This window comes from Pristis pectinata, chromosome 24, assembly GCF_009764475.1.
Source record: "Pristis pectinata isolate sPriPec2 chromosome 24, sPriPec2.1.pri, whole genome shotgun sequence".
NCBI classification, from domain to species: domain Eukaryota; kingdom Metazoa; phylum Chordata; class Chondrichthyes; order Rhinopristiformes; family Pristidae; genus Pristis; species Pristis pectinata.
The window spans coordinates 27,978,984-28,004,556 of record NC_067428.1 but is presented as its reverse complement, the minus strand read 5'-3'; the positions used below and the strand labels follow the sequence as shown (position 1 = coordinate 28,004,556).

At 41.8% G+C, this 25,573-nt stretch overlaps 1 protein-coding gene across 6 annotated transcripts; it reads left to right on the top strand.

Annotated features, from left to right (window-relative positions):
- Positions 1-5,427: 5,427 nt before the first annotated feature.
- zgc:77486 (uncharacterized protein LOC405808 homolog) lies at positions 5,428-24,646 on the top strand. Of its 6 annotated transcripts, XR_007958151.1 has the most exons (8): positions 5,451-5,529; positions 15,080-15,220; positions 16,375-16,561; positions 18,582-18,702; positions 19,261-19,361; positions 20,068-20,181; positions 22,997-23,481; positions 23,611-24,646. XR_007958151.1 is itself a non-coding variant. In XM_052038218.1 (7 exons), the coding sequence occupies exons 3-7, from the start codon at positions 16,411-16,413 to the stop codon at positions 23,143-23,145; spliced, it is 633 nt and encodes a 210-aa protein (XP_051894178.1). In that variant the 5' UTR covers positions 5,451-5,529; positions 15,080-15,220; positions 16,375-16,410; the 3' UTR covers positions 23,146-24,646. The 6 variants fall into 6 exon arrangements, 5 of the variants coding, with proteins under 5 accessions (XP_051894175.1, XP_051894178.1, XP_051894174.1 ...); XM_052038218.1 differs by having other exon boundaries at positions 18,585-18,702; positions 22,997-24,646; XM_052038214.1 differs by having other exon boundaries at positions 22,997-24,646.
- Positions 24,647-25,573: the final 927 nt, after the last annotated feature.

Sequence of the window (25,573 nt, the reverse complement as noted above, 5' to 3'; positions counted from 1 at the left end):
CGCTAGTTCGTCGGCTGCCGAAGCCCCAGACTTGTCCAGGGTCCCAGCAGAATGTCACGACCTGGGGCAAGTATTTAGCAAACAACGGGCTCTTTCCCTGCCCCCACACCGGCCATATGATTGCGCGATCGACATTCTCCACGGAGCTCCGCTACCTACCAGTCCGCTGTATAACTTGTCCCGACCAGAGAGGGAAGCAATGGAGGAGTATATCAATGAATCTCTCTCGGTAGGCATTATTCGTCCCTCATCCTCGCCAGTAGGCGCAGGGTTCTTCTTTGTGGGGAAGAAGGACGGCTCACTGCATCCGTGCATCGACTACTGGGGCCTAAATAACATAACTGTCAAAAACGAATACCTACTGCCTCTCATCAATTCCACTTCTGAACTACTTCACGGGGCAACCGTATTCTCTAAACTGGATCTACAAAACGCTTACCACCTGGTCAGGATAAGGGAGGGAGGTGAGTGGAAAACACATTTAAAGCCCCTCTCGGCCACTTCGAATCCCTAGTAATGCCATTCGGCCTCACCAATGCTCCCGCCATCTTCCAAGCTCTGATCAATAATGTCCTACGAGACTTCACAAATCAATTTGTGTTTGTCTATCTGGATGACATCCTGATCTTCTCCAGCAGTCTCCAGGAACACACCCAGCAGGTCTGTCATGTCCTCCAGAGGCTTTGGGAAAACAAGCTCTTCGTTAAGGCTGAGGAATGTGAATTCCACATCCTCTCCGTCAGCTTCTTAGGATACATCATTGAGAGCGGAAGAGTAAGGGCGGATCCCGAGAAGATCCAGGCGGTGGTGGAGTAGCCTCGGCCCATGACACGCAAACAACTCCAAAGGTTTCTGGGGTTTGTGAATTTTTATTGCTGTTTCATTAGGGATTATAGTCAGGTGGTGGCGCCCCTTACTCAACTCACTTCACCTATGACCCCTTTTCTTTGGAACCCCGAAGCTGACTCGGCATTCTTGGAGCTGAATCTGATGCCCTCCATGGATGCTGATACCCATGCCTTTGTTTCTGCCTGTTCTGTCTGCGCCCGTGGAAAAGCCTCCCACTGACCACCTGCTGGACTGCTTCATCCATTACCAGTACCTAGCCATCCGTGGTCCCATATCGCCCTGGATTTTGTCATGGGACTGCCTCCTTCTCACGGGAACACTGCTGTCCTCACCATAGTGGACCGATTTTCCAAAGCAGTGCATCTTGTGGCCCTTCCCCAAACTCCCTACAGCTCAGGAGACAGCCGACCTGGTCGTCCAACACGTCTTCCACCTCCACGGAATCCCTGCAGACATTGTCTCCGACCGGGGTCCCAGGTTCGTCTCTGCAGTACGAAGGTCCTTTTGTCAGGCCCTCGGAACGTCAGTAAGCCTATCGTCTGGTTTCCATCCACAGATGAACGGCCAAACGGAACGGGTGAATCAGGATTTGGAAACAGCACTACGCTGCATAACGGCGAACAACCTGTCTTCATGGAGAACCCATCTCGCTTGGGTTGAGTACACCCACAACTCTCTGGTCTGCACTGCCATTGGCAGATCCCCCTTCGAACGCTCCCTCGGTTACCAACCCCCTCTGTTCTCCATCCATGAAGAGGACATCGCCGTGCCCTCAGTTCAGGACCATCTCCGCCGTTGCCACAGGTCTGGGAGGACACACGCACGGCCCTGCTCCGAACTGCCGACCGCAACCAGAGAGTTGCTGATCGTCGTTGGGTTCCTGCACCAGTGTACCAGCCTGGGCAGAAGGTTTGGCTCTCAGCTAAGGACATCCCCCTCAAAGACGAGCCCAAGAAATTCTCCCCTCGCTTCTTGAGACCTTTTGAGATTGAGCGGATTGTCAATCCCATGGCGGTCCTGCTCAGATTGCCTACGGCTCTGAGGATGCATCCCGCTTTCCACGTGTCCCAAGTGAAGCTGGTGGCTAGTAGTCAGTTGTGCCCTCTGGCCAAGGCCTCTCCAAACCCCCCCCCCACCCCGGACTGTTAACAGCCACCCAGCGTACACCATCCGGTGTTTACTGGATGTGCCCTGCTGGGGTAGGAGTCTGCTGGTCGACTGGGAGGGATACAGTCTGGAGGAATGTTCTTGGGTTCCTCGCTCATTCATTTTGGACCCTTCTCTCATTCATGAATCCCATCAGAACCATCCGGACAAGCCCAGTGGGTCGCCTGGAGGCTCCTGTTTGGGGGGGTGGGGGGTGGGGGTTGGTGGTTACTGTCATGGTTCCGTGCGCTGGCCCTCGATTCGGCCCCATTGATTGTGCCTTGTTGTGCAGCACATGGTTTCCATGCACTACTAATCACATAATGACACACACCTGAGTCCCATCAGGAAGCTAGTATAAGAACCCTGGTTTCACTAGCACTGGTTGCCAGAGTATTGGTCTACCTCTGGGTATGCTTCATCTCCTGGCTGCTTAGAGCTGTCAACTCTAGAGCAGTCCTGGTTTTGCTGTTTCTCCTTGAAAACCCTGTTTTTGTGTCAGGAATCTTGTCTCAGAGCCCCGAGGCAAGATTCCTCCTGGTTGCTGTCTGCGTTCGGTTCCGAGGAAGCATCCTGTCTCCAGTCTCATACTGATGTTCAGCATTTGGGTTCTCTGCGATCTCGCTCCTCGTGACATTGTGACAACGGCAATTCGAACGTGCAGGAACATAAGAAGCTGCAGAAAATAATGGAGTCAGTCCAATACATCATGGACACATCCCTCCCCACCACTGGTAGTTTCTACGAGGCACTTCCTCAAATTCCCCACCATCCGGATCATGCCATCTTCTCACAGCTACCATCAGGTAGGAGGTTCAGAAGCCTGAAGTCCACACCAGCAGGTTCAAGAACATCTAGAGACAAGACCGCAGATGCTAGAATCTATAGCAACAAACAATATGCTGGAAGAACTCAGCGCATCGAGCAGCTACTTCCCTTCAACCATTTGGTTCTTGAACCAAACTGCAGAACCCTATTCAGTGTAGCAACACTATGACCACTTTGCACTCCATTGGACTTTGGTTTTTTTTGCTCTAATTGTGTTCTTTCTTGCATAATTTATGTTGTTAAATTATCTTTTTCTAAAGAATGTGGTGTACCTGATGCTATGTGCCTGTGATGCTGATGCTATGTGCCTGTGATGCTGCTGCAAGCAACTTTTTCATTGCACCTTGTGCATACATGAGTATGTGGCGTCCATCACTAATGACCCTCACCGGTCAGGACGTGCCCCCCTCTCATTACTACCATTGGGGAGGAGGTACAGGAGCCTGAAGACCCACACTCAATGTTTCAGGAACAGCTTCTTCCCCTCCATCAGATTTCTGAACAATCCATAGCGTTTAACGTAACACTATCAGTGCCAGCAACCCGGGTTCAATTCCAGCCACGATCTGTAAGGAGCTTGTACGTTCTCCCCGTGTCTGCATGGGTTTCCTCTAGGTGGTCTGGATTCCTCCCACTTTCCAAAGACGTATGGGTTGGGAGCTGTGGGGATGCTATGTTGGCGCCGGAAGTGTGGTATTGGTTTTTATTATTGTCACTTGTACCGAGGTGCAGTGAAAAACTTGTCTTACAAACCGATCGTACAAGTCAATTCATTACACAGTGCAGTTACTTTGAGTTAGTACAGAGTGCATTGATGTAGTACAGGTAAAAACAATAACGGTACAGAGTAAAGTGTCACAGCTACAGAGAGTGCAGTGCAATAAGGTGCAAGGTCACAAGGTAGATCGTGAGGTCAGAGTCCATCTCATCGTGTAAGGGAACAGTTCAATAGTCTTATCACAGTGGGATAGAAGCTGTCCTTGACCCCAATGGTACGTGCCCTCAGGCTCCTGTACCTCCTACCTGATGGAAGAGGAGAGAAGAGAGACTGTCCAGGGTGGGTGGGGTCTTTGATTATGCTGGCTGCTTCACCAAGACAACAAGAGGTAAAGACAGAGTCCGAAGAGGGGAGGCTGGTGTCCCTGATGTGCTGGGCTGTGTCCACAACTCTCTGCAGTTTCTTGTGGTCCTAGGCAGACCAGTTGCCATACCAAGCCGTGATGCATCCAGATAGGATGCTTTCTATGATGCATCTATAAAAGTTGGTGAGAGTCAAAGGGAACAAACCAAATTTCTTTAGCCTCCTGAGGAAGCAGAGGCGCTGGTGAGCTTTCTCAGCCGTGGCATCTACGTGATTTGACCAGGACAGGCTGTTGGTGATGTTCACTCCCAGGAACTTGAAGCTCTCAACCTCAGCACCATTGATGTAGACAGGTGCATGTACACCGCCCCCTTTCCTGAAGTCAATGACCAGCTCTTTTGTTTTGTTGACATTGAGGGAAAGGTTGTTGTCATGACACCATTCCACTAAGCTCTCTGTCTCCTTCCTGTACTCTGACTCATCGCTGTTTGAGATATGGCCCACAACGGTGGTATCATCTGCAAACTTGTAGATGGAGTTAGAGCAGAATCTGGCAACACAGTCATGAGTGTATAGGGAGTAGAGTAGAAGGCTGAGGATGCAGCCTTGTGGTGCACCAGTGTTAAGAATAATCATGCCGGAGGAATTGCTGCCTATCCTCACTGATTGTGGTCTGTTGGTTAGCAAGTCCAGGATCCAGTTCGAGGGAGGTGTTGAGTCCTAGGTCTCGTAGTTTGGTGACAAGCTTGCTTGGGATTATTGTATTGGAGGCAGAGCTGTAGTCAATAAACAATAGTCTAACATATGTGTCTTTACTGTCCAGATGCTCTAGAGCTGAGTGTAGGGCCAGGGAGATGGCATCTGCTGTAGACCTGTTTCGGCAATAGGCGAATTGCAATGGGTCCAGATTGTCTGGTAGGCTGGAGTTGATGCGTGCCATGACCAACCTCTCAAAGCACTTCATGATGGTGGATGTCAGAGCAACTGGTCGGTGGTCATTGGAGCATGTTACCTTGCTTTTCTTTGGTACTGGGATGATAGTGCTCTTCTTAAAACAGCATGGCAACACTTGCAGGCTGCCCCCAGGACACTCTACACAAAAGATGTATTTCACTGTGTTTCAATGTACACATGACAAATAAAGGTATCTTGTTATTCCTTTTATTTGCACTATTTATTTTTGTAATTGATGGTAATTTTACGTCTCTGCACAGTGCTGCGGCTGCAAAGCAGCAAATTTCATGCCATCTAAGTCAGTGATAATAAATCCGATTTTAATGCAATAAACTCGACTTTTATTTCAGGTTTTTAAGCATCTGCAGTTTTGTTTTTTGCATGCGTTACGCCCCGTTCTCCCACAGCCCACAGTCACATCAGTGAAAGTCGAAGATGCCCAGTTTGTGCGTGTGAGACACACAGAATGACGTCACCGGCACAGCTGTCGCCGCAAAGCCCGGGCGCGTGACGTCACGAGGCCGTGACGTCAGGGGTGACGGAGACATCCTCCGTGGGAGGTGGGGGTTGGGGGGGGGGGGGGGAGGGAGGCCGGACGCGGAGAACAATCAGTGTCAGCGGCCGGGAGGGGAGCGGAGCGGTTCGGCGGCGTCACCGGGCCCCCAGCTCAGGTAAAGGCGGCTCCGTTCGCCCGGGGGGTGGGGGGGGGACCCGGGGGGTGGAGGGGGGGGGAGCAGCGGGACGTTATTGGGTGGAGGGGGGGGGGGGGAGAGAGGAAAATATTGCTGGTTCATTCCGGCGCAGCGGCCCGTCGCCATGGCTGCTGCACACGTCACGTCAGGGGCAGGTGACTCGGCCGCCGGCTCCCGGGGGGGTGGGGGGGGGGTCTCCCACCCCCTCCACTTGAGGCCTCCAAGCCCCGGGGGTGAAGTTGGCGGCTGGTTCCCCTCACCCCCCCCCGGACTGGAAGTTGAGGCTCAGCCGCTTCAATGGGATTAGCCCAGACCAGTTCGTACTGGCTCTGCGGGGAAGTCCCGCCCACCCGCGCCGCGCTGATTGGGCTGCCGCGCTTTCCATCCGTCGGCTGCCCCGCTGCTGATTGGGCTGCCGCGCTGTCAGGTAAGGCCCTGTTGGTGCCTGGGGCTGAACGACATTTTCTGGACATTCCCGGTTAATGGTCTTTCCTTGTTCTTTGTTCCCTACTAGGGTTTAAAGTTGTATTGTTTCCATTGTTTGGCCTGTAACTATTTATTACTGAGGTTAATTCAATTTTTTTTCCCAATAATGTCAGTTCAAAGCATCAAAAATAGAAATTGTTAGTGTACTAATGCGTTAGTTAAAACATGATTACTGTTTTTGAACCATTGTGGCAATTGTTTAATTGTGAACCCAACAATTAATTAGTTTAAGAGTAGAGATTTAAAAGAAAAAGCTATGATGTTTTGCAAAATAACTTGTAACATTTCTTTGCTGGGATTTGGGGGTTTAAATCCTTGTAGCTTTAATCTTTGCTACTTAGTCCAGTACTTTGCAGATATGTTCTGGGCATTGCTAAAGTGATTGTATATGTTACAATGACTGCTTGTTCCATTGTACTGTCTTTCTTGGCAGCAAACTGTTGAGTATAGATTCCATGAATTTAGTTACTGGCACTAAGAACTACATCTTAGGAGTTGTAGTACAGTATGAAGAGATTTCCTGTAGAATTGTTACTGACAATTGTAGTCCTTGAAGTTTCAGATGCCAACCTGTCTTTCCTTTATTTCCTGCTACTTTGCACTCTTTTTCATACCTCTTCCTTCTTCCTCCTTCTTGTCTCTGTATACAAAAGTAAATTACCCTCTTCGATCTTGATTTTTTTTTCCATTGGATTGAATATTTTTGTGAATTTCTTTTCAAATACATGTCCGGTAATTCACTTCAAAATATTAATTATGGCCTTTTGTTTCCCAATAGTTTGATGGTTTGTGGGATTATGTTGGATATAGGCTGCAGAACCAGGCCATTCAGCCCAGTTTATCCATTCTTGCATTTATGTCCCAAATGAGCATCAGGCCCCATCTTCCCAAGGACAAAAGAGAAATAGGTGGTTTCCTAATCTTCACTGTAGTGCATCATGATGTGGGCATTAGATTGCAAACAATTGTTGTTGAACATGCTCTACCTAGTCTTGTGTTGCTAAAGAACCTGCAGCATTGTCTTCAAATTATTGTTTTATTTTGTTTTAACTTCAAACTTTAAATATATATTTGCCACTGCTGACATTATTGCTTGTCTAGTGGCAGATGCATCTTTAATGTATATTTCCCCATTGTTTCTCACTTTCTGTGCTGAATATGGGGATGGAAAAGTCTTGTTTTAGTAAATTATCTTTGTGTGCAATTCCAGAGATACCACAAAAGTGCACTTGTACCATTGTAGGCATCAAACTTGAGGCTGAGTCAAATACTCCCAGCGTGCAGGTTTTCCAACTGGATTAACTGGAAAGTAGTCATAAACAACAATCCTAGATATTTTCCTCTTTTAAGGTACTTAAAAACATCGTTGATCAATTGCTGCAAAGACCAATGATTTCTGTTGCTGCATGAATGTGGTGCTGTCTGGGGGGGATGTATCTGAGTTTTATGCTGGGGAAACTCCAAATGACAAGGTTGGTCATTATTGTTGCACTTTCTGATTATTGGCTTTTGAAAACTTGGATGTCACTAAATTTTCCATGCTTAATATATTCAACAGTATCTATTTGATGACAAGGTTTCGGGTCTTTTGTGGTTGATTTTAAGGTGGAGGGATTTTCCATTCAGACTGTTTCATTCTGGCCCAAGCCATTTTCAGTTGAATATTCTGCATCTACAAATGTTTTGACATTGAATGTTTACTTGGTTCAGTTTTTTTTACATTAGGTTTTGGTGATTGTTTAAATAGTATTTTATGCTTGTTCAAATTAGTGGGAATGTGGGGAAGATTTTTTTAAAAAAATAAGACATGTAGAGTTAATGTAGATGGTTGGTCAGCACAAACTCAGCACTGACCTTTTTTCCTCTAGATGCTGCCTGACCTGCTGAGTTCCTCCTGCTATTTGTGCGTTACCACAGGTTTAGTAGGGTGGCACTGAAATTTGTTTAATTAAAAACAAAATGTTGGCAATGTCTAGGGAATGAGAAACTGGGTTAACATTTCGAGTTGAATACCCTTTGTTAGAACTTGAAACAGTGAGAAAACAGTTTTTAAGTTGCAGGCATATGGGTAAAAGGATGGATTGGACAGGGAATATCTCTGAGGCCAGTGTTGCCACAATGATGGCCTATTGTGAAACCATCTGGTTGATAGGTTAATGGAGATGTGTGAGAGGGAGAAAACAAATGTGTGTTTTTTTTATTTTAAAAACTGAAATGCAGAGCTGTAGGAAATGCCCAGCTGTAAAGACTTTGCTGGTGGACAGAGAGCCATGGTTTCAGATGGATGACACATGGCAGAACTAGCCAATTCTGATAGAAGGCAGGTTACCTAAAGTTGTTGAATTCGATAGCGACTCTGGTATATTGCAGCGTGCAAAGACGGGAGATGAGATGCTGTTGCTCAAGCTTGCTTTGAGCGTCATTATTATCAGCACACAAGGCCACAGATAGACAAGAGTGGGATGGAGAATTAAAGTGACAGGCAACTGCAAGCTCAAGGTTGCCACTGTGGACTGAATATGGGTGCTCTGCAATGTAGTCACCCAATCTGTTTGGTTTCTCTATTGTATGCATGAGGACCAAATTGGAAGAAATGCAGTTGAATCTAGTAAATGTACAAGACGAAAAGTAAAATAAATGCCATTTGTACTGGGGGGGGGGGGTGGAATCTGTCTGTATCTTGGCCTCACCACCTTGTATACCTTACAGAAATACTGCTGGCATTGCAGCTTCCCTGAGACAAGTGTAGCAGATTAATTACACAATGCTCTTGCTGACAGTTACAATGACCAAAAGGAGCTTGTGTTGAGTAAGCAAATCTCAGTGGGATCCCTTAACCGCAAATTGGCTGGAGTTTTTGTAAACCACGTGTATATGCACACAAACACCTCCATAGTTTCAGAGAACTTTTCTAATGGAAACTCTTTTGCAGTTTAGTCTGCCTTATTGTGTTTCAAATTGGCATCAGTAACTAACTGTGCATTTAGAGCATCTGCGTAATATAATTTTTTAAGCAATTTAGAGGTTGTGTGGGTAAGCTGAGATCTGCTTTCTGCAGGTAAATACAAATTGATAAATAAAACCTATATACAGTTGCTGTTAACTTCCATGTGTGACGGCATTCCGGGTCACATAATTGTATCATGGCACTCAGCAATTCTGTAAAATAAGTGGAGTACTGGGTTCCTAATAAATTTTTAACTGTCACCATGCCTAACCAACAGAGACAATGGTAAATAATATTGAGCCTTCAGATGACAACACTCCATTCTTAACCCAACAAATGCTGCTATTTCTAAATCCTGCCTGATTTCTGTTTGAGTGCTAGCAACTATTTGAAGAAAACAAATGCTTCTTTCAACCTTTTGTAGCAGGTTTTATTCTATGAAATATTGGGGTTCACAGTATAACTATTTTCTGAGAGTAATCTTCAACTGGCAAAAATGTGTGTCATCTGATTTGAAAGAAATTGCAACAATGGGGAGAAGGATGGTATAAGTCTAACTAGTTAGTTCAACTGAACAGAATGTTTAGTAAAAAATAACAACACGTTTAATAAACTAAAGACTGTCCCTGTGTAACGAATGGATTCTGTTCTTACAGCATCCTTAAGTCGATTTTGTCCATAAGTCAGAAAATACACAAAAATTACTTGTAACCATACCTCCACAGTATTGTATTGAATAGCATCAAAAACACACGACCTGATAAGAAAGAAAAATTACTAAAAGTGAAGAAAGAGGAAACTAGTTCTGCTGTTGATAGGAATGAATGTATGTACATATGATGGACTTTTGAATAATGTTATGGAAGCTTATTTATAGGTGTGGGTGTCTCTAAGTTGGGTGTTCATAACCTGCCTTTATCCCTGTTGGTGCCATAAGCAAATGGATAATAGTTTTAATTTTCTTTAACGTCCCGGAGGAACACTTGGATTCTAGTGTATAGAGCATTTAATAAAGGTTTGATGTAATTTGTATCCTGTGAAAAATCAGCTGACTTCTATGTTCTGGGTTGGTATGTGAGAGTTGTTCAGTGGAGTAATACACCCCTCCTTAGAATTTAAAGCTGTCAAAACTTCATTTGTAGAACATTAGGAAAGGGACTTCTAACTAATGAATGTGGATTCATTTCTAGTTTTAAATCCTTTAATGTTTTTGTAAATTATTAAAATTTGGGCAAATATTATGGAAAGTTAACTCTAGTCTCACCTATTGTAAATAGTCATTTTTTAAATTTCATTCAACACTGACTCGTAACTTGTACCAATAATTTTGTTGTTTTCTAGCTATTGATGCATTAGTAGAAATGTGATTTGTTCATGGACTACAGTCTTGTTTCGGCATCAGCCAATGCTCCCACAAACACGTGAGGGAACAGTTAGTTCTGTATAAGATGCTTTCCCCCAATATTGACCTTAATGATGAGATCCAACATCATCTTAAATGCACTGGAACAGCTTTTGGACGTCTCCAAACAAGAGTCTTTCATGATCATGACATCCGAAGAGACACTAAAATGTTAGTGTACAAAGCAGTGGTGATCCCAACGCTCCTGTATGCATCAGAAATTTGGACAACATACCGATGACATCTGAAGGTACTTGAAAAGTTCCATCAACACTGTCTTCGAAATACCTTAAATATCAGTTGGGAAGATAGAAGAACCAACGTCATGCTGCTAAATGAAGCAAAAACAACAAGCATTGAAGCCTGCGTTATCAAGAACTAACTAAGATGGAGCGGTCATGTTGTTCGGATGAAAGACGAATGTCTGCCGAAACAAATCTTCTACTCCCAGCTTAAAGTAGGCAAACGTAAAAGAGGTGGACAACAGAAGAGATTCAAAGACGTCTTAAAAACCAACATGAAGAAATGTAACATCGACATCAACAATTAGGAAACCAATGCCAAAGACAGGAAACTCTGGCAAACCATCATCGGAGAAGGAACAGCAACCTTCGAAGCCAACAGACGTGTAGAATTAGAGGAAAAGAGAAGAAAATGGAAAGAGAGGCAGCAACAACCAAAGCCTGGTCTGCCATCTGGAACTACCTGTCCTGAATGCGGAAGAACTTTCAGAGCCAAGATCGGACTCATAAGCCACTTGAGAGCCCATAAATACATCAACGGAACGAAGACCATCATCCTCGACCTCGAGGGATAGCCACGACGACGGCGGCTTTCCTTTGCCAGATACATGACACTTTAGTCCAGGAGACTCAATACTGACCAGGCATTGATGAATTCTCAAATGTAAATGGTGCATCCAGCTGAGTCTAGAATGAAAGACTGAAAAGTGTGCACTAAAACAAACATGTTTAATTTCTGCATGTTGCTTGCACTTGCAGTATGTCATGCTTAGTCATGGTGTATTAGACTGGGCATGATCCTTGGGCATTCTACTTGTTCCCTTCTACATGAAGGCTGCAGCACCTCTGAGCAACAATATGCCATTGCAAATCCAAAAATCAGTGTCCTCCAAAATATTGTGCAAATTTAAACTAAATCTGTTGACAAAACTGATAATCTAGCCTGCTTGGGCTTTGGTGCTTGACTGAGAAATTTTCCAGACTATTGAATGTTATTCCTATTAATATGCTAACACACTTTTAAATTCATTTTTAGATGTGACACAATATTGTAATTTTCCAGTGACCCAGTGAGTTTAAAGGGAGCATGGGAAAGTGTGCTTTAGTGGGTTTTAAGAGAGCATAGGGAAATATCACTTAGTGAGCCAGATGCCAAACCATCAAGATTTCTGAACACTTAAATAGTGAATTTTTGGAGTTATACTTTTTTTTTAAATTTTGTGTACCTACTTTAGTTTCAATTGTTTATTTTTACTCCCGTTGAGTCATAATCATTATATATAAAAAATTATTAAGTGAGATTGGATGGAATTTCTTACTTGGAAAAAGACATAGTGAGATTATTGGTACACCTTGCTTGTGGCTACTAACTGCTGGAGGAACTCTGGCCAAGCAACATCTGTGGGGGGAGAGACATTGTCGACACTTTGGGTGACACGCACACCTCGACCTGCTGAGTTCCTCCTGCAGTTTGTTTTTTCCTGCAGATTCCAGGATGCGGTCTCCTGTGCCTCGCTTGTAGCTCATCCACTTTAGACTTTCTAACATGTACAGTTTAATGCAAACCATTCTGTGACGACTAGCAGGATTTAGTTTTATAATAACTCTAATAACCCAAAACAGCGGGCTGAATCGTGCCTGATTTGGCCGGTCACATTGCTAAACTAACCTTGTATGCTTGTCTCCTGATCCTGGAGTTGGCAGCAAGGTGTTGCAAAGTATCATTTGTGTCTAGGCCTTAGCTGCACAGCTGTGATACAGACCTTGGATCCCTGATAACATACGAAAGGGTGGAGCATACAGAAGTGTGAGAGGCTGGTAAAACTGTCATAATTAAAAAATATCAGCATTGAGATCAAGTAGAAAAACTGAACTTTTCCTTTCTAAACTCCCAAGTTGGGAATTCCCACTCCATCAAGGTCTGGTTGACAGAAGATGGTAAAATAAACTCCCCAGCATAATTCTGTTGAATCCCAGTATGATGGGGCTCTACTGCTGCCAATGTGGACCATGTAAATCTGGGATGTACTCAGTTGAGAGCAGCTAAATGCCAGTGGTTCTGTTCGGAAGTGCCAGGCACAGTCAGCTTAGTTCATCCCAATATGTAGGTAAACAGAAAATGGTGGGTATGGTCAGCCAAGCAGCAAATGTGGAAAGAGAAAGCTAGAGTTAATAATGGATTGGTGACCTGTTTATTGCCAAGAAGGTAATTCAAATACTGGTACAGATACTGTAATTAAGCAAAAATGCTTTTATTCAGCTTTAATCAGTGGCTTATTTTTCTGGAGTTAACTTCCTGTGATTGATTTTAAGTTATCTCCTCACTTGAATAAGTTTACAGAATCTGATATGTAGGAGGAACAATTTTATCAGTTCAGTTTTACCGTACTAGTACTTCTTGCATCATAACTTGCTTTGTGCATGAGTAAATATATTGGCTTATAAACTTTCTGCACAAATTCTATCTTTCCCTATTTTAAAGAAAATCCAGATCTAGGTGGTTGAGGTTAATTTTTACCTCAGACTTTTGATGGAAATTGTCCATTACCACCACATTTGAAACTTTGTACATTTCCCATTGTTTTCAGTGTCAGTAGCTGCCCTTTTGACTCTTGGGTTGAGATTGATGGCTATGTAGCAGGAGAGGGGGCTTTGCTTTGATTACCTATTTGGGACTTAAGCTCATCATCTAATTGCAGTGTTAAGAGGGTGTGCTGCATTGTCTGGGATTTCTGCATTTTGATGAAGAAATAAATTAAGGTTCTATGAAATGGAAAAAAAACAGAACAGGTGTGTTGTGACTAGTTTACCACTTAACCAGCATTGACTTGTCACTTTAGTCTTTTGGTAAGTACAAATATGTTGGGGGCATCAGTTGTGTTCGAGAGCTTTCATTTTGAATCTTAAAACTCTTGCCAGCCTTCAGATTTTATTGAACATTGGCACAAACTAGTATATTTCTAAATCTTAAATGCATTTGATCTTCTATCATTCAAAGCTTTTTTTTTCCAACCTATTCTTGAAAGGGAAAAAATACTTCGCAATAAGTTGTGTGTGGGAGAGGCAAGTGAACAACTGCCAGTTGTGTGAGAAATTACAAAGTTTTACTTTCCAGCATTTCAGAGGCTGCTTTATATTGAATCTTTGAATTACTTGATTGAATGACCAATGGGATCTTTATAGTTGGAGTTGCTTTGTTTGTTTTGGTAAAGCAGTCCTTCAAAGCTGCTGAATTGCAGCTTTAGAAAGTTAAATGAAATCTTGCCAGTGCATTGAATCGAGTTTAAATCAAACTTAAGATGGGCTGATTCTTAAGGTTAATGGTTTCTGGGCAGTACATTGATATCAGATATGCCATTCTACTGAATAGCTGCCAGAGTGATTTTTTTACCTGCTGAAGACTGCTAAATGAAGTCAGCATCTTTTAAATTTTCTTGGAATGGAGCTATTGATGCCAAGGTCCCACTGTGGTTACCCTTTTGATCTAATACAAGATCTAAGACTGAACTGCTACAGTCCAAGTTGCTTTTGGATACTTGATGATTGATCCAAACCCAGAGTGATCTAATTATGTGGAAAGTTTGAGGGAAAAAAATTAAGTCCTGAGTGTTGGGTCAGTTAGGGCAGGGCCATCTCCATCAAATAACTTTCTAATGCGTAAGGCTTTCATAAATAACCATTTTGTTATAGCAGGGACCATACTTGAGTTGTGCATTGGTTGGATCCGGATGAATTTCTGCAATTCTATTTGGTTTGGGTATAATGCTTTGTTGTCCTGAGGTGTGATGTGGTATGGGGAGGGTGGGTGGGGCTGGAAATTGGTCAGACTTGCCCTATACATGTTACAGTCAGCATGAACTATTGGCTCACTCCCTCTACGTTTTTTTTTCAAATTCCGTCTCTCAAATGCAGCATCTTTCCTATGTTCCCTTTGTTTTAGATATTCCAGATTTGATTAAAATACATCAGTGAACAATGATCTACAACACGTATTCATATGGTTTACTGTTAATTCAAAATATCCCCCCCCCCCCCGCAAAATCATTATTCATTACTTCAGTTTGAATAAGCAGCGTGCGAGGATGTTTTTGCACGATTTTGTATTAAAATGATGAGTGAATTACTCGGTCTTCTCACAGTTTACATGTTATTGGGACAACCTAATGAGCTTCAGTCAATTAAATACTTTTAAAGTGAAGTTACTGTTGTAATGGGTCAGATACAACAACCTGTTTGGGGTGGGTGGAGAATCCAACAAATGGCAATGGTTGAATAAACTACCATGATATGCATTGCAAGGGAAATTTTCAGCTAGGAATTCCTGGCATGGAGTGTCTCAAGATCTCAGGGACTACTTAAAGGACATGCAACATCTGCTTTCTGCACCTTTTCTCACTTTTCCCAGTTCTGAGGGTCATTTTCCTGAAGCATTAACTGTTTCTCTCTTCACAGATGCTGCCTGACATCACCTGCCGTGATACAAATTTCCAGCATCTGCATTTTGTTTTAAATTTTCAGTCTTGGGTGTTGAAGGTTACAGATAAGATTCTTTCAGCTGGCGGATGAATATACTGGCTGAGCTCCACGGGCAATGTGAGTATGTATCCTTGAAATTGGAGCCAATTGGCTTCTTTTGAGGAGAGGAGTTTTTTTGGGAATCACTGTTTTCCCATTTTCAAATGATGTACTTTTGCCCAGTCCATACCCAAAACAAAAAAACTATTCTGGAAACACTCAACAGGTCAGGAAGCATCTGTAGAAAGAGAAACAGTTAATGTTTCAGGTCAAAGTCCCTTTGTCAGAATGCCAAATCCAACATTTAGTAGTTTTGAATGGATCTATAAATATAGGGGAAAGACTTTGTGAATGTATTTGAGAACTCTTTTACCTAGTAATGGTTGATATCTGGTTAAGATTGTTATCCATTCACACTTAGCTGCAAGAAAACACATCAGCTGGTACTGTATAACATCAAATCTTCTACACTGCTAATCCATGAGTATTTTGCCTCAGTGCATACAGATATTGCCATTGTTTCTGAAAATGCAGTTTAGTTTGGGCTTTCAATTTTTTTTGGCATTCTTGAAGTCTCTAAGTTCTAGAAACATTTTTAAAAGGGGAAATAACTTTGCAGCCCCTATCTTGTACCAGAATTTCTTGTATCTTTTTTTAATTCCTCTTGCAGTCTCTTCAAGGTTCTTAAAGGTAATAATTCTTTCTGGGATATTATTTCTAAGTGAAACTTTTTCTCTTTTTCCATCCATTCTTTTTATTCTCAAGTCTGCATTGAATTTGACTCTTTTAATTAGATGCTGAGTGATACCTTTCGTGGTGTTGTGTGAAACTCATCAGTGACAGAATTGGAGTAGTTGTCACAAGCTGAAGTATGAGACTAAAATGTAATTAAAAAGTGTTTTGGTACCAAGAGGAAACTGTTAGCATGAGGAAGAGAATCATTTTCATTAAAATTAAATTTTTTGTTTCTATTAAGAATTTAACCATATCCTCATTTTAAGCAAGGGAAAATGTATTTTCAAATAATATCTCTGTGCATTTCAACATTATGTGGATTTATTCTTGTAATCCTAAAAACTGTCCCCTAATTTCATTTGAGCAAGGTGAGAGAAGTTTTTATTGCCCTTTTCCATATTGGTGAAATGTGCTCAGTTTACAATATTAACTGAATTATTAATTTGTAATATTTCTTGTGTGATTTGTAACTCTATTTGTATTCTCTCTCATTTCAGATCACACAGTGTGTGTGTGTGTGTGTGTGAGACAGGATGGCCCAGGAAACGAATCAGACACAGGTCCCCATGCTGTGTACCACTGGCTGTGGTTTCTATGGCAACCCAAGAACTAATGGAATGTGTTCTGTTTGCTACAAAGAATATCTGCAGAGACAGCAGAACAGTGGCAGGATAAGCCCACCAGGTAAGTCGGGCAGCTCGAAGAACTTCCCCAAATGGATTGGGGAAACCATATACTTATCTGATTTCCTGTTGTGCAATTCTGGTAAGCCAAAATAAAAATTGATCCACAACTTGTTGTCAAAATAACAGAAACAAAGGACTGCAGATGCTGGAATCTAGATGAAAAACACTAGGATGCTGGAGGAACTCAGCAGGCCAGGCAGCATCCGTGGAGAAAAGCAGGCGGTCAACGTTTCGGGTCAGGACCCTTCTTCAGGACTGAAGATAGGAAAAGGGGAAGCCCAATATATAGGAGGGGAAAGCAGAGCAGTGATAGATGGACAAAAGAGGGGAGGTGGGGTGGGCACAGAGTGGTGAGAGATAGTGATAGGCAGGTGCGGGGGAGGTGGGGAGACCAGATTCGCCGTGGGATGGGTCAAAGGTGAGAGAGAGAGAGGGGGGAAAAAGGGGTAGGAAAAAAAAGCTAGGAAAGGGAAGAAAAGAAGCAGCATGGTTTGGGGGTGGGGGGGTGTAGGGAAGGGGGGGTTGGGGATTACTTAAAGTGGGAGAATTCAATGTTCATGCCATTAGGCTGCAAGGTTCCAAGACGCAAAATGAGGTGCTGTTCCTCCAGTTTGCGCTTGAACTTCTCCTGGCAGTGGAGAAGGCCGAGGACTGACATATCAGTGATAGTGTGGGAGGGGGAGTTGAAGTGACTGGCAACGGGGAGATGCAGGTCACAATTGGACAGAGCGAAGGTATTCTGCGAAACGGTCACCCCTCAAAATAACAATGAGGCAAATTATGCATGAGTAAATGGGTGCGTTACTCTACAGGATGCACCACTTTGCTGTCAGCCCTATTGAAGTGGCATCTTTCCTGTCATGTAGCAATTAGTGTAATGCTATTACAGCGCTAGTGACCTGGGTTCAATTCCAGCTGCTGTCTGTAAAGAGTTTGTACGTTCTGTCCGTGACTGTGTGGGTTTCCTCTGGGTGCTCTGGGTTCCTCCCACATTCCAAAGACAAATGGGTTAGGAAGTTGTGGGCATGCTATGTTGGGACCGGAAGCGTGGCGACACTTGTGGGCTGCCCCCAGCACATTGTTCGCAAAAATGCATTTCACTGCGTTTCGATGTACATGTGACTAATAAATCTTATCACTTATTGGAATCAACTTTGTAGCATGAAGTTGCTGTTTTGTGAAGTAGATTGGGGATTTCTTGTTTTTGGTTGGTTTGAGCAAAGTTTTTATGTGGAAATGTGCAATATAATTGACTGTAGCAAGACAACCTATTTCCCTTTTCAAAGTTTATTTTTTCAACAATTTTTTCTGCTTCTCTGAAACCAACAACTGGATGAGCTTGGAGTGTGTTTTAATAAGGTATTTGACCACCTGGGAAGGGAAGAAAATTTGCAGAAATATTTCAGTTGCACTTTCTCTTTCACTTAGAAGCTCCTGATGTGGCCCCTTTGACCTATATAAATGCAAATATTTTCATCAGAACAGTATTTTCCTTTTTATTGCTTTTATTTCTATCTCAACAAAGCTAGGTGCTTCCGAATCTGTGTGGCTAGCTCCTTGCTGGATAGGTTCACTTCATTTCAAAAACCTTTTATTCAAGTAGGTATCCAGATCAATGTTCAGTATGGTTTGCATTGATTTATATCATCTGAAATTTAAAAATGAACAGTTTAAAAAGATGCAGTAAGCTTTGCTTGGAAGAAATGAGATTGAGATTTAAATTGTAGGGTATGTCAGCTAATGTAAGTACTGTAACTATTGTTATATTACTTCAGTCAATGGAGTTTCATACCCTGAGGAAGGATGTATATGTAATGGTTCTTATCTCAATTCTCCGTTTAAGTTCAGGTGTACATTTTATTAAGATCCACAAGGAAAGGATAAAGTGAAATCTAAATTGACTCAAATCACAAATTGATAATGCTTAACCATAATGAAAAAGGCTGCAGTGAAGTTGTTTGGTACTCTTGTGTAACCGAGTTCAGTAAATTTTCATTAATGTTTTCTTTGCTTACCAGCAGCTAGTGGGGCCAGTAGTAACAGCAGTTCAAGCACAGAGTCAATCCCGGTTCAGTGTACAGAAGGTAGCCCTGAAATGTCTGCCGATACTTCTGTGAATGCCACATCTGCCAAAACTAGGTATGTATGAGATTAACGGCTAACCTAGCAGCAGCTAGAGGGAGAGAAATGTGACGTTTCTAAGGATCGCTGTTAAGTGTTTTGGCCCTCTGTTTCTCATTCCCTTGTAATGCTGGGTTATGATTTCCTGTATGTAATTAGAAATATCTTGCACCTCGGCATGGAATAAAAGCATCCACCGCAATACCACCTTTCTCTATATTAGAAAATAATTGTGTACCCATTTGGACTGGTGTCGTCGAAGCAGTGTATTGTTGGAACCTATCAGTTGAAACAATGCATCGGCCACATGCTATACCTGACTTGAGGGTATCCAGTTGTTTTTTTGCCTACAAAGTTGAAAGAAATTGTTTTCCAATACTATGTACCTTAGTGTGGCAAATGAGTTCCTAGCAGTAACATAAATTTATGTTTTGCTAATATTAATAGTGCACCCACTAGATGGGAGTTTGTACTTGTTTCAGAAAGCTTTAATTGTTGTTTTTGATCTGTAGAGAATACAATGTCAGTAAGCCAGCCGGCATGTGATATCATTTAGAACTCTCTCGCCCTTTCTAGCACTCCTGTAACACAGCAGATGACAGCAATGAGCATCTCTCAAGATGAATCGAGCACTGAGAGCGAAGGAGCTCTAAAAGTGGAAGTCATCACAGCATCAGGTTGGTTTTCTTCCTGTTAATAAGGAATAGTGGGTTTGTTAGTTTAAAAATCACGGCATTTATGCAACAGATCCGTTAAGTAGAGAAAAAGATGTTTTTTAAATTTGGTAATGTACTGGCAGAATTCAGTTACGTGCTGAAATTGGCGCATTGTAAATAAATGTAGGGTATTCAGCTCCTCAAACTTGCCTTGCCCTGCTATTAGATTGTGGGTTTTATCAATTTCACAATCATGTGCCTGCACTGGTCTTGCCTAACAAAATTTTTATTGACCTCAGTTTTGTAATTTTCATTTGATCTAACTTGGTTGAGTTCTACTTTTATCTCTACCCATTAACTCTGATCATCTGTTAATCATCAACACCTCAATTAAATGACTTTTTTATTTAATATGGTAACTTAGTTAATGTGGCCTATCTGTAATTTAATACCACTTGTCCCACGATCATTCTAGTGGCAGCAGTTTTTTCAATAAAAATAGCTGCAGAAGGAAGTTTATATTGCGTTCATCCATTAATGCATTGTCACTTTATAGATCTAACCCATGCTTGCTGTGATTTGGTTTCTGTCTGCTGCCTGTTTTTAGAAAATTACTTGGCTTTAACTTTTTACAAACTTCTAACCTGTTAGCTGGCAGAAACAGTATTCAACCTTCTGTTTGCATTAGTCATTACTACAAATTTGAATTTCTTTGACATGTTTCTAGCTGCTGTGAATTTAGAAACGGTAGAAAGTTCTACGGAAGGCGAGAAGGTTCCGGAAAAAACAAAACCCAAGAAGAACAGATGCTTTACCTGCAGGAAGAAGGTTGGATTGACTGGTAAGGATGATGTAAAATATTGATACAATATCTTTAAGTAGACTTTTTACACTGAATATAGGTGCAGCAATGTCTCTTGTACTCGAGGTAAACACATTGGTGATCTTTTTCCAAGCTTTATATCTCTATTTTTTAATATATTTGACCTCTAGATTGAACATTAAATGACTGATTCATGGATTACAACATGTATATGGAGGGGTTGCATTCCTAGAAACCTGTCTGAATCAGTTTTCTGTAGTGCGAACCCCTTTTCCCATTGGATCCCGTGTTATAAGCAGAGATGAGTTCCTATGGCATGTTTTTCTTGTACTAAGTCATTTTATTGGCAATGACCAATTTAGTCCATTCTCATTTTTAGTTGCTCAGTACTGTGGGGCAATTAGATTTGGATATCACATCACCACATTGATTGGGTTGGTAGTCGCAGCAGAATCCCTCCTTTGCCGAACCCTCTCTAGTCTGAGGACATACAACGTAGAGCACAGGAACAGGCCCTTCGGCCCACCATGTCTGTGCCAACCAAGATGCTGAATTAAACTAAATCCCTTGTCCAAGGTCCATATCCCTCCATCCCCTGTATGTTTGTGTGTCTGTCTAAGAGCCTCTTAAACACCACTGTCATATGTACCTCCACCACCACCCATTCCAGGCACCCATCACTTTATTTGTATATTTTTTAAAAAATGCTCCATACCTCCTTTTTACATTTTTCCCATCTCACCTCAAATGCATGTCTTCTAGTATTTGACATTTCTACCTTGGGGGAGAAAGATTCTAACTATCTACTCCATCTATACCTCTCATAATATTCAAAACTTCTATCAGGTCTTCCCTCAGTCTCTGATGCTCCAGAGAAAAATAACCCAAGTTTGTCCAACCTCTCCTTATAGCTCATACCCTCCTAATCCAGGCAGTGTCCTGCTGAACCTCTTGCATCCTCTCCAAAGCCTCCACATCCTTCCTGTAATGCAGCAACCACAATTGTATATAATACTCTAAATGCAGCCTAACCAGAGTTTTATAAAGCTGCAACACAACTTCTTGATTCTTGCTCAATGCCTCGACTAAAGGAAAGCATGCCATATGCCGCCTTTACCATCTTATCTACTTGTGTGGCCACTTCCAGAGAGTTATGGACTTGGATGGCAAGATCCCTCTGTACATCAGCACTGTTAAGGGTCCTGCCATTAACTCTAAACTTTCCCCTTGCATTTGATCTCCCAAAATGCAACACCTCACACTTACCCAAATTAAACTCCGAGGTTTTATTCTGTGGAGGCCATATCAGAGAATGGGATGGGATCGGAGGATCTGGATTCATGGGGGCAGGGGAAGCTGGTGTAGAAGGAGTTTTTGGGGTGTGGGTGGGTGGGTTCATGGATTGAAGCACAGTGACTTTGTGGAAGTGGAGTAAAGGCCAAAGGATTGCTGTAAGGAACTGGCCATGGGTACTGCAGCTCCTCACGATGCAGTGTGCCGGAAACCCTATGTACCTTTATCCAACCCTAGCTGACAACTCCTAACGCAATGAAGTAGCTTTATCTATTGGACCTATTAACCAAAAGCAATTTCCATGCAACCAAATCGGATGCATTTGTATGTTAAGTGCCATACAGAAACCTCCCACTTTCTTAAAATTCCAGCTTGGAACAACTGGGGAGAAAAAAACACAAACTAATGTGATTGATCTTTGCTTCCATTTTCTGCCATTTATAGAAACGTTTTTAGCATTCAGTCTTGAAATAAATCAGTACCTGCTTCCATGCCTCCTCAAAGGTGTTGGAATGCAGAATAAGAGGTATAAATATAGATTTGTGGTTATACAGCATGGAAAAAGGCCCTTTGGCCCAACTCTTCCATGCTGACTAAAATGACTCTCTGCACTAATCTCATTTGCCTACATTTGGCCCATTTCCTTCTATTCCTTTCTTATCTATGTACCTGTCCAAATGTCTTTTAGATGTTTTAATTGTACCTGCCTTTGCCACTCAGATCCCCTTTTAAACGTTGCACCTCGCCTTAAACCTATACTCTCTAGTTTTAGACTCCCCTACACTGAGAAAAAAACTACCTACCCTGTCTATGCCTCTCATATTTTCATAAGCCTCTATAAGGTCACCACTTGGCCTCCTTTCCTTCAGGGAACAGTGTCCCAGCCTACCTAATCTCTCCTGGCAGCCATGTCTGCAGTGTGGTGTGTTAATCTACATATTAACCCACAAGTGGAGATTGTATTGAAATTCATAAAATCAACACCTGATTCTTTTGAAGGACCCCTGAGACTGGAGATAACTTTTAGGTTCAAACTTATCTGATAAAGTGAATTTAAAGCAGTTTGAGAATGACATTTGCTGATGGTGCAATTTAGTTCATTTTAAATGAAGCAGAGTGCTGTTTAGTACTGTGGTACCCCGAAGCATAACGTCATTGTTATTGCTCTAATGCAGGACTAAAAATATCTTATGGGTAAGAAGCAAGCCTTGATTTGCATTAGTTGGAGCTCAAATTTGTCATTAATGTTTTTTTTAAACAAAACAACTTTTGTATTGTACACTTTGATGTTCCTAGACACAAGTTGGATGAATATTCAAACTCGTGCAAATTTAAATAAAAGGCACGTCTGCTTGTGCCAGTGATCTACATCTACTTGGAGTTTAGAAAACTGTTTTCCTGCCTTCCCCACCATTTCTCCAGACTGTTCACCAACAACTGTGGCTACTGGTTTTCGAGTCGTACTTTTTGCATTGAACTGATTTTTTTTTTTAAAATTGCTTTTTCTCTAAGATTCTCCCATTTTGTTTGTGCCCAACAGGATTTGATTGCCGATGTGGAAACCTATTCTGTGGGCTTCACCGCTACTCAGACAAACACAGCTGTCCTTATGATTACAAGGCTGAAGCAGCAGAGAAGATCAGGAAAGAGAATCCCATTGTGGTGGCTGAAAAGATTCAGAAATTATGAACTGCTATATTGTAGCAAGACTTTCATGTGGGAAAAATCCAACATGGTATCTTGAAGAGCCCAGCTTAATACACAACCTGTTTTTGTGCAAACGGATAGGCATGAGATTGGCAGATGGTTTAGTCAATGGCTTCCTGCTGATGGAAATTTGCCTGTGGTACAACGAAGAAACGATATTATCAAGTATGGAAAGTTAACCAGCAAAGGAACAAGGTGAACTGTACCACACATGCAGTCCCTTTTTCAGCAGTGGGCTTTTGACTGTGCCTTCTGTCTTAATAATCTACTGAGATCAAGTCTGCAGGGAACCAGGCCAGTGTACCCATTTACGTGCCTGTAGGTACTTGTGCCCCTTCACAGAAACCTGAGTAGTGACCTCATTTGGCTTACTTCTATTTTTAATGAGCTATGAACTTGTTCTTTGTGTATCTGATCTAGGTGATTATATACCTTTTTTCCCCTCAGGTAATTACCGATGTATAGCAGGCATCTGGAGTTGTCCAGTACTCTTCAGACTGAAAGATGGACTTAGAAGTTGCCATGGTACACAAGAAAAGAGAAGATGTGAAATCAATCTAATAAACTGATTAAAATTAATTTTCAGAGTTAAATGAAAAAGCTAAAAATGGCAACTGTCATACACTATCCTGTGTATCATGGCTGCTTTCTGAGCTTAAAAGGTTTATTCATGCAGGTAAGTATAGATATATTCATGACACAATTTCTAAAGTATTTTTTTATGGGTCTTTAGGGCAAGCAGGAGGTTAGCCAAAAGGGTCTTTACCCAGACAAATTAGAGGGACAGTATCTCTTTTTAGTAAATTTGCTGTGTCGGATTTACAGTGATGGATTATACCAAAAGATCACAATCTATTTTTAATGTCAGCCATATTAATGGAAATCTTCACAGCATGGCTTTAAAAGAAAACAAAAAAAATCCATGTCCGGCAAATGACTTGGGTTTTCTTTGCAGTATTATTGTCTTTATTGAATTTTGAATGAAAAATATTGGGTTTGTGGCATCCCAATTTATTTTGAGCCAACCTAGCGCAAGAAAAAGTGATTCTGTCTCAAATGGATGTGACACTGGTTTGGGTGTGGTCCGGTTCACTGCACACTTCAAGCTGAGCTACATGCAAATAAATTGCAGTGTTGCAGTCTTTTACCATTTTTTTCTTCCTTTTTAATAGCTAATTTCAGCTTTGATAGTTACTCACTTTGTAACAATGTACAGTTTAAACTTGTAAATTGGAAAGGGATGTGGGTGGAAGACATTGATGACTGAATGCTTTGGGTGCTAGTTGTGTGCTTTTCTTTCTCCCATAATTTTCTTCCTTTAATGAAAGTATGATATAAAATGATAATATATTGTAGTTTGCTTGAATTGTGTGTTTCTGGTTATGTTAGTTTAGTTTTGGATTTCTGAAGTTTCAACCAGATGTTGTGCACATGCTCCAACTGTAGCCTTTCACTGTATATTACACCTAAACTAAGCAATTGATCTGTTGGCATTGTATCTGTTGTTAAACATTATTTTTCTTTCTTGGCCCACACACAAACTATGGGGGGAAACAAATTGAAAATGCTGACCCAATCACCAGGTTTCATGAACATATCCAAAGACCCCATTGAGAATATGGCTGGTCAAGTTCACAGTGTGCGCTTAAAAAGGAAAGTACCTTCTCAGGAAGTGGCCATATTCAATACAGTCCAATATTTCATAATGAACAATACATGGTAAATGGGGAGGAGCAGTGGACAAAAACCCCTGGTCAAAGAAGCATTGTTAAGTACACAATTGTTTTCTAAATTGGGATCAAGGTGATTAGGTAGCGCGTACTTCCATTTTAAGCTTCACACAGTTCTTTTTCTAACAATTTGCAAAAGTAATTTTCCCTCACGTTTTTGTGCTTTGGTCAATTCCCACCTTTACAAATCTTGAGATTAATGTGAATTTTATGGAATCAAACATTCAATTTTTTTTGGCCTTTGTGCTGGATCTTCATTGCATATCGGAGGAATGCAAATCCAAATGTTATATTCTAATAGACACCAGCAATATGAATAGGTGAAACACCTAGTTTTGAAAACATACATCTCCTATGCAATTGAAATATGTGCTCCAATCAAAATGACAAACTTTTAACTGCCAAAATGCAACCAATAAAAAAGCAACTTCTTACAAAGTTGGTTAATGTTAAATGTGCGTTACATCAGATCAGTATTGCTCCTTCACCCAACACCCCAACCTTTTTTCAACTGCTTTCTAGTATCATGGAATTGCTGTTGCTATTTTGGGGAGACAAAAACACCACTGTTGACATCGACTAAGTCTTGTATTGGAATTGCAGTTTTACTTGTGTTGAAAATTAAGTGCAAGTTATTGTTGTACCTCAACTTGTGGAGAATTTACATATCCAGCAAATTT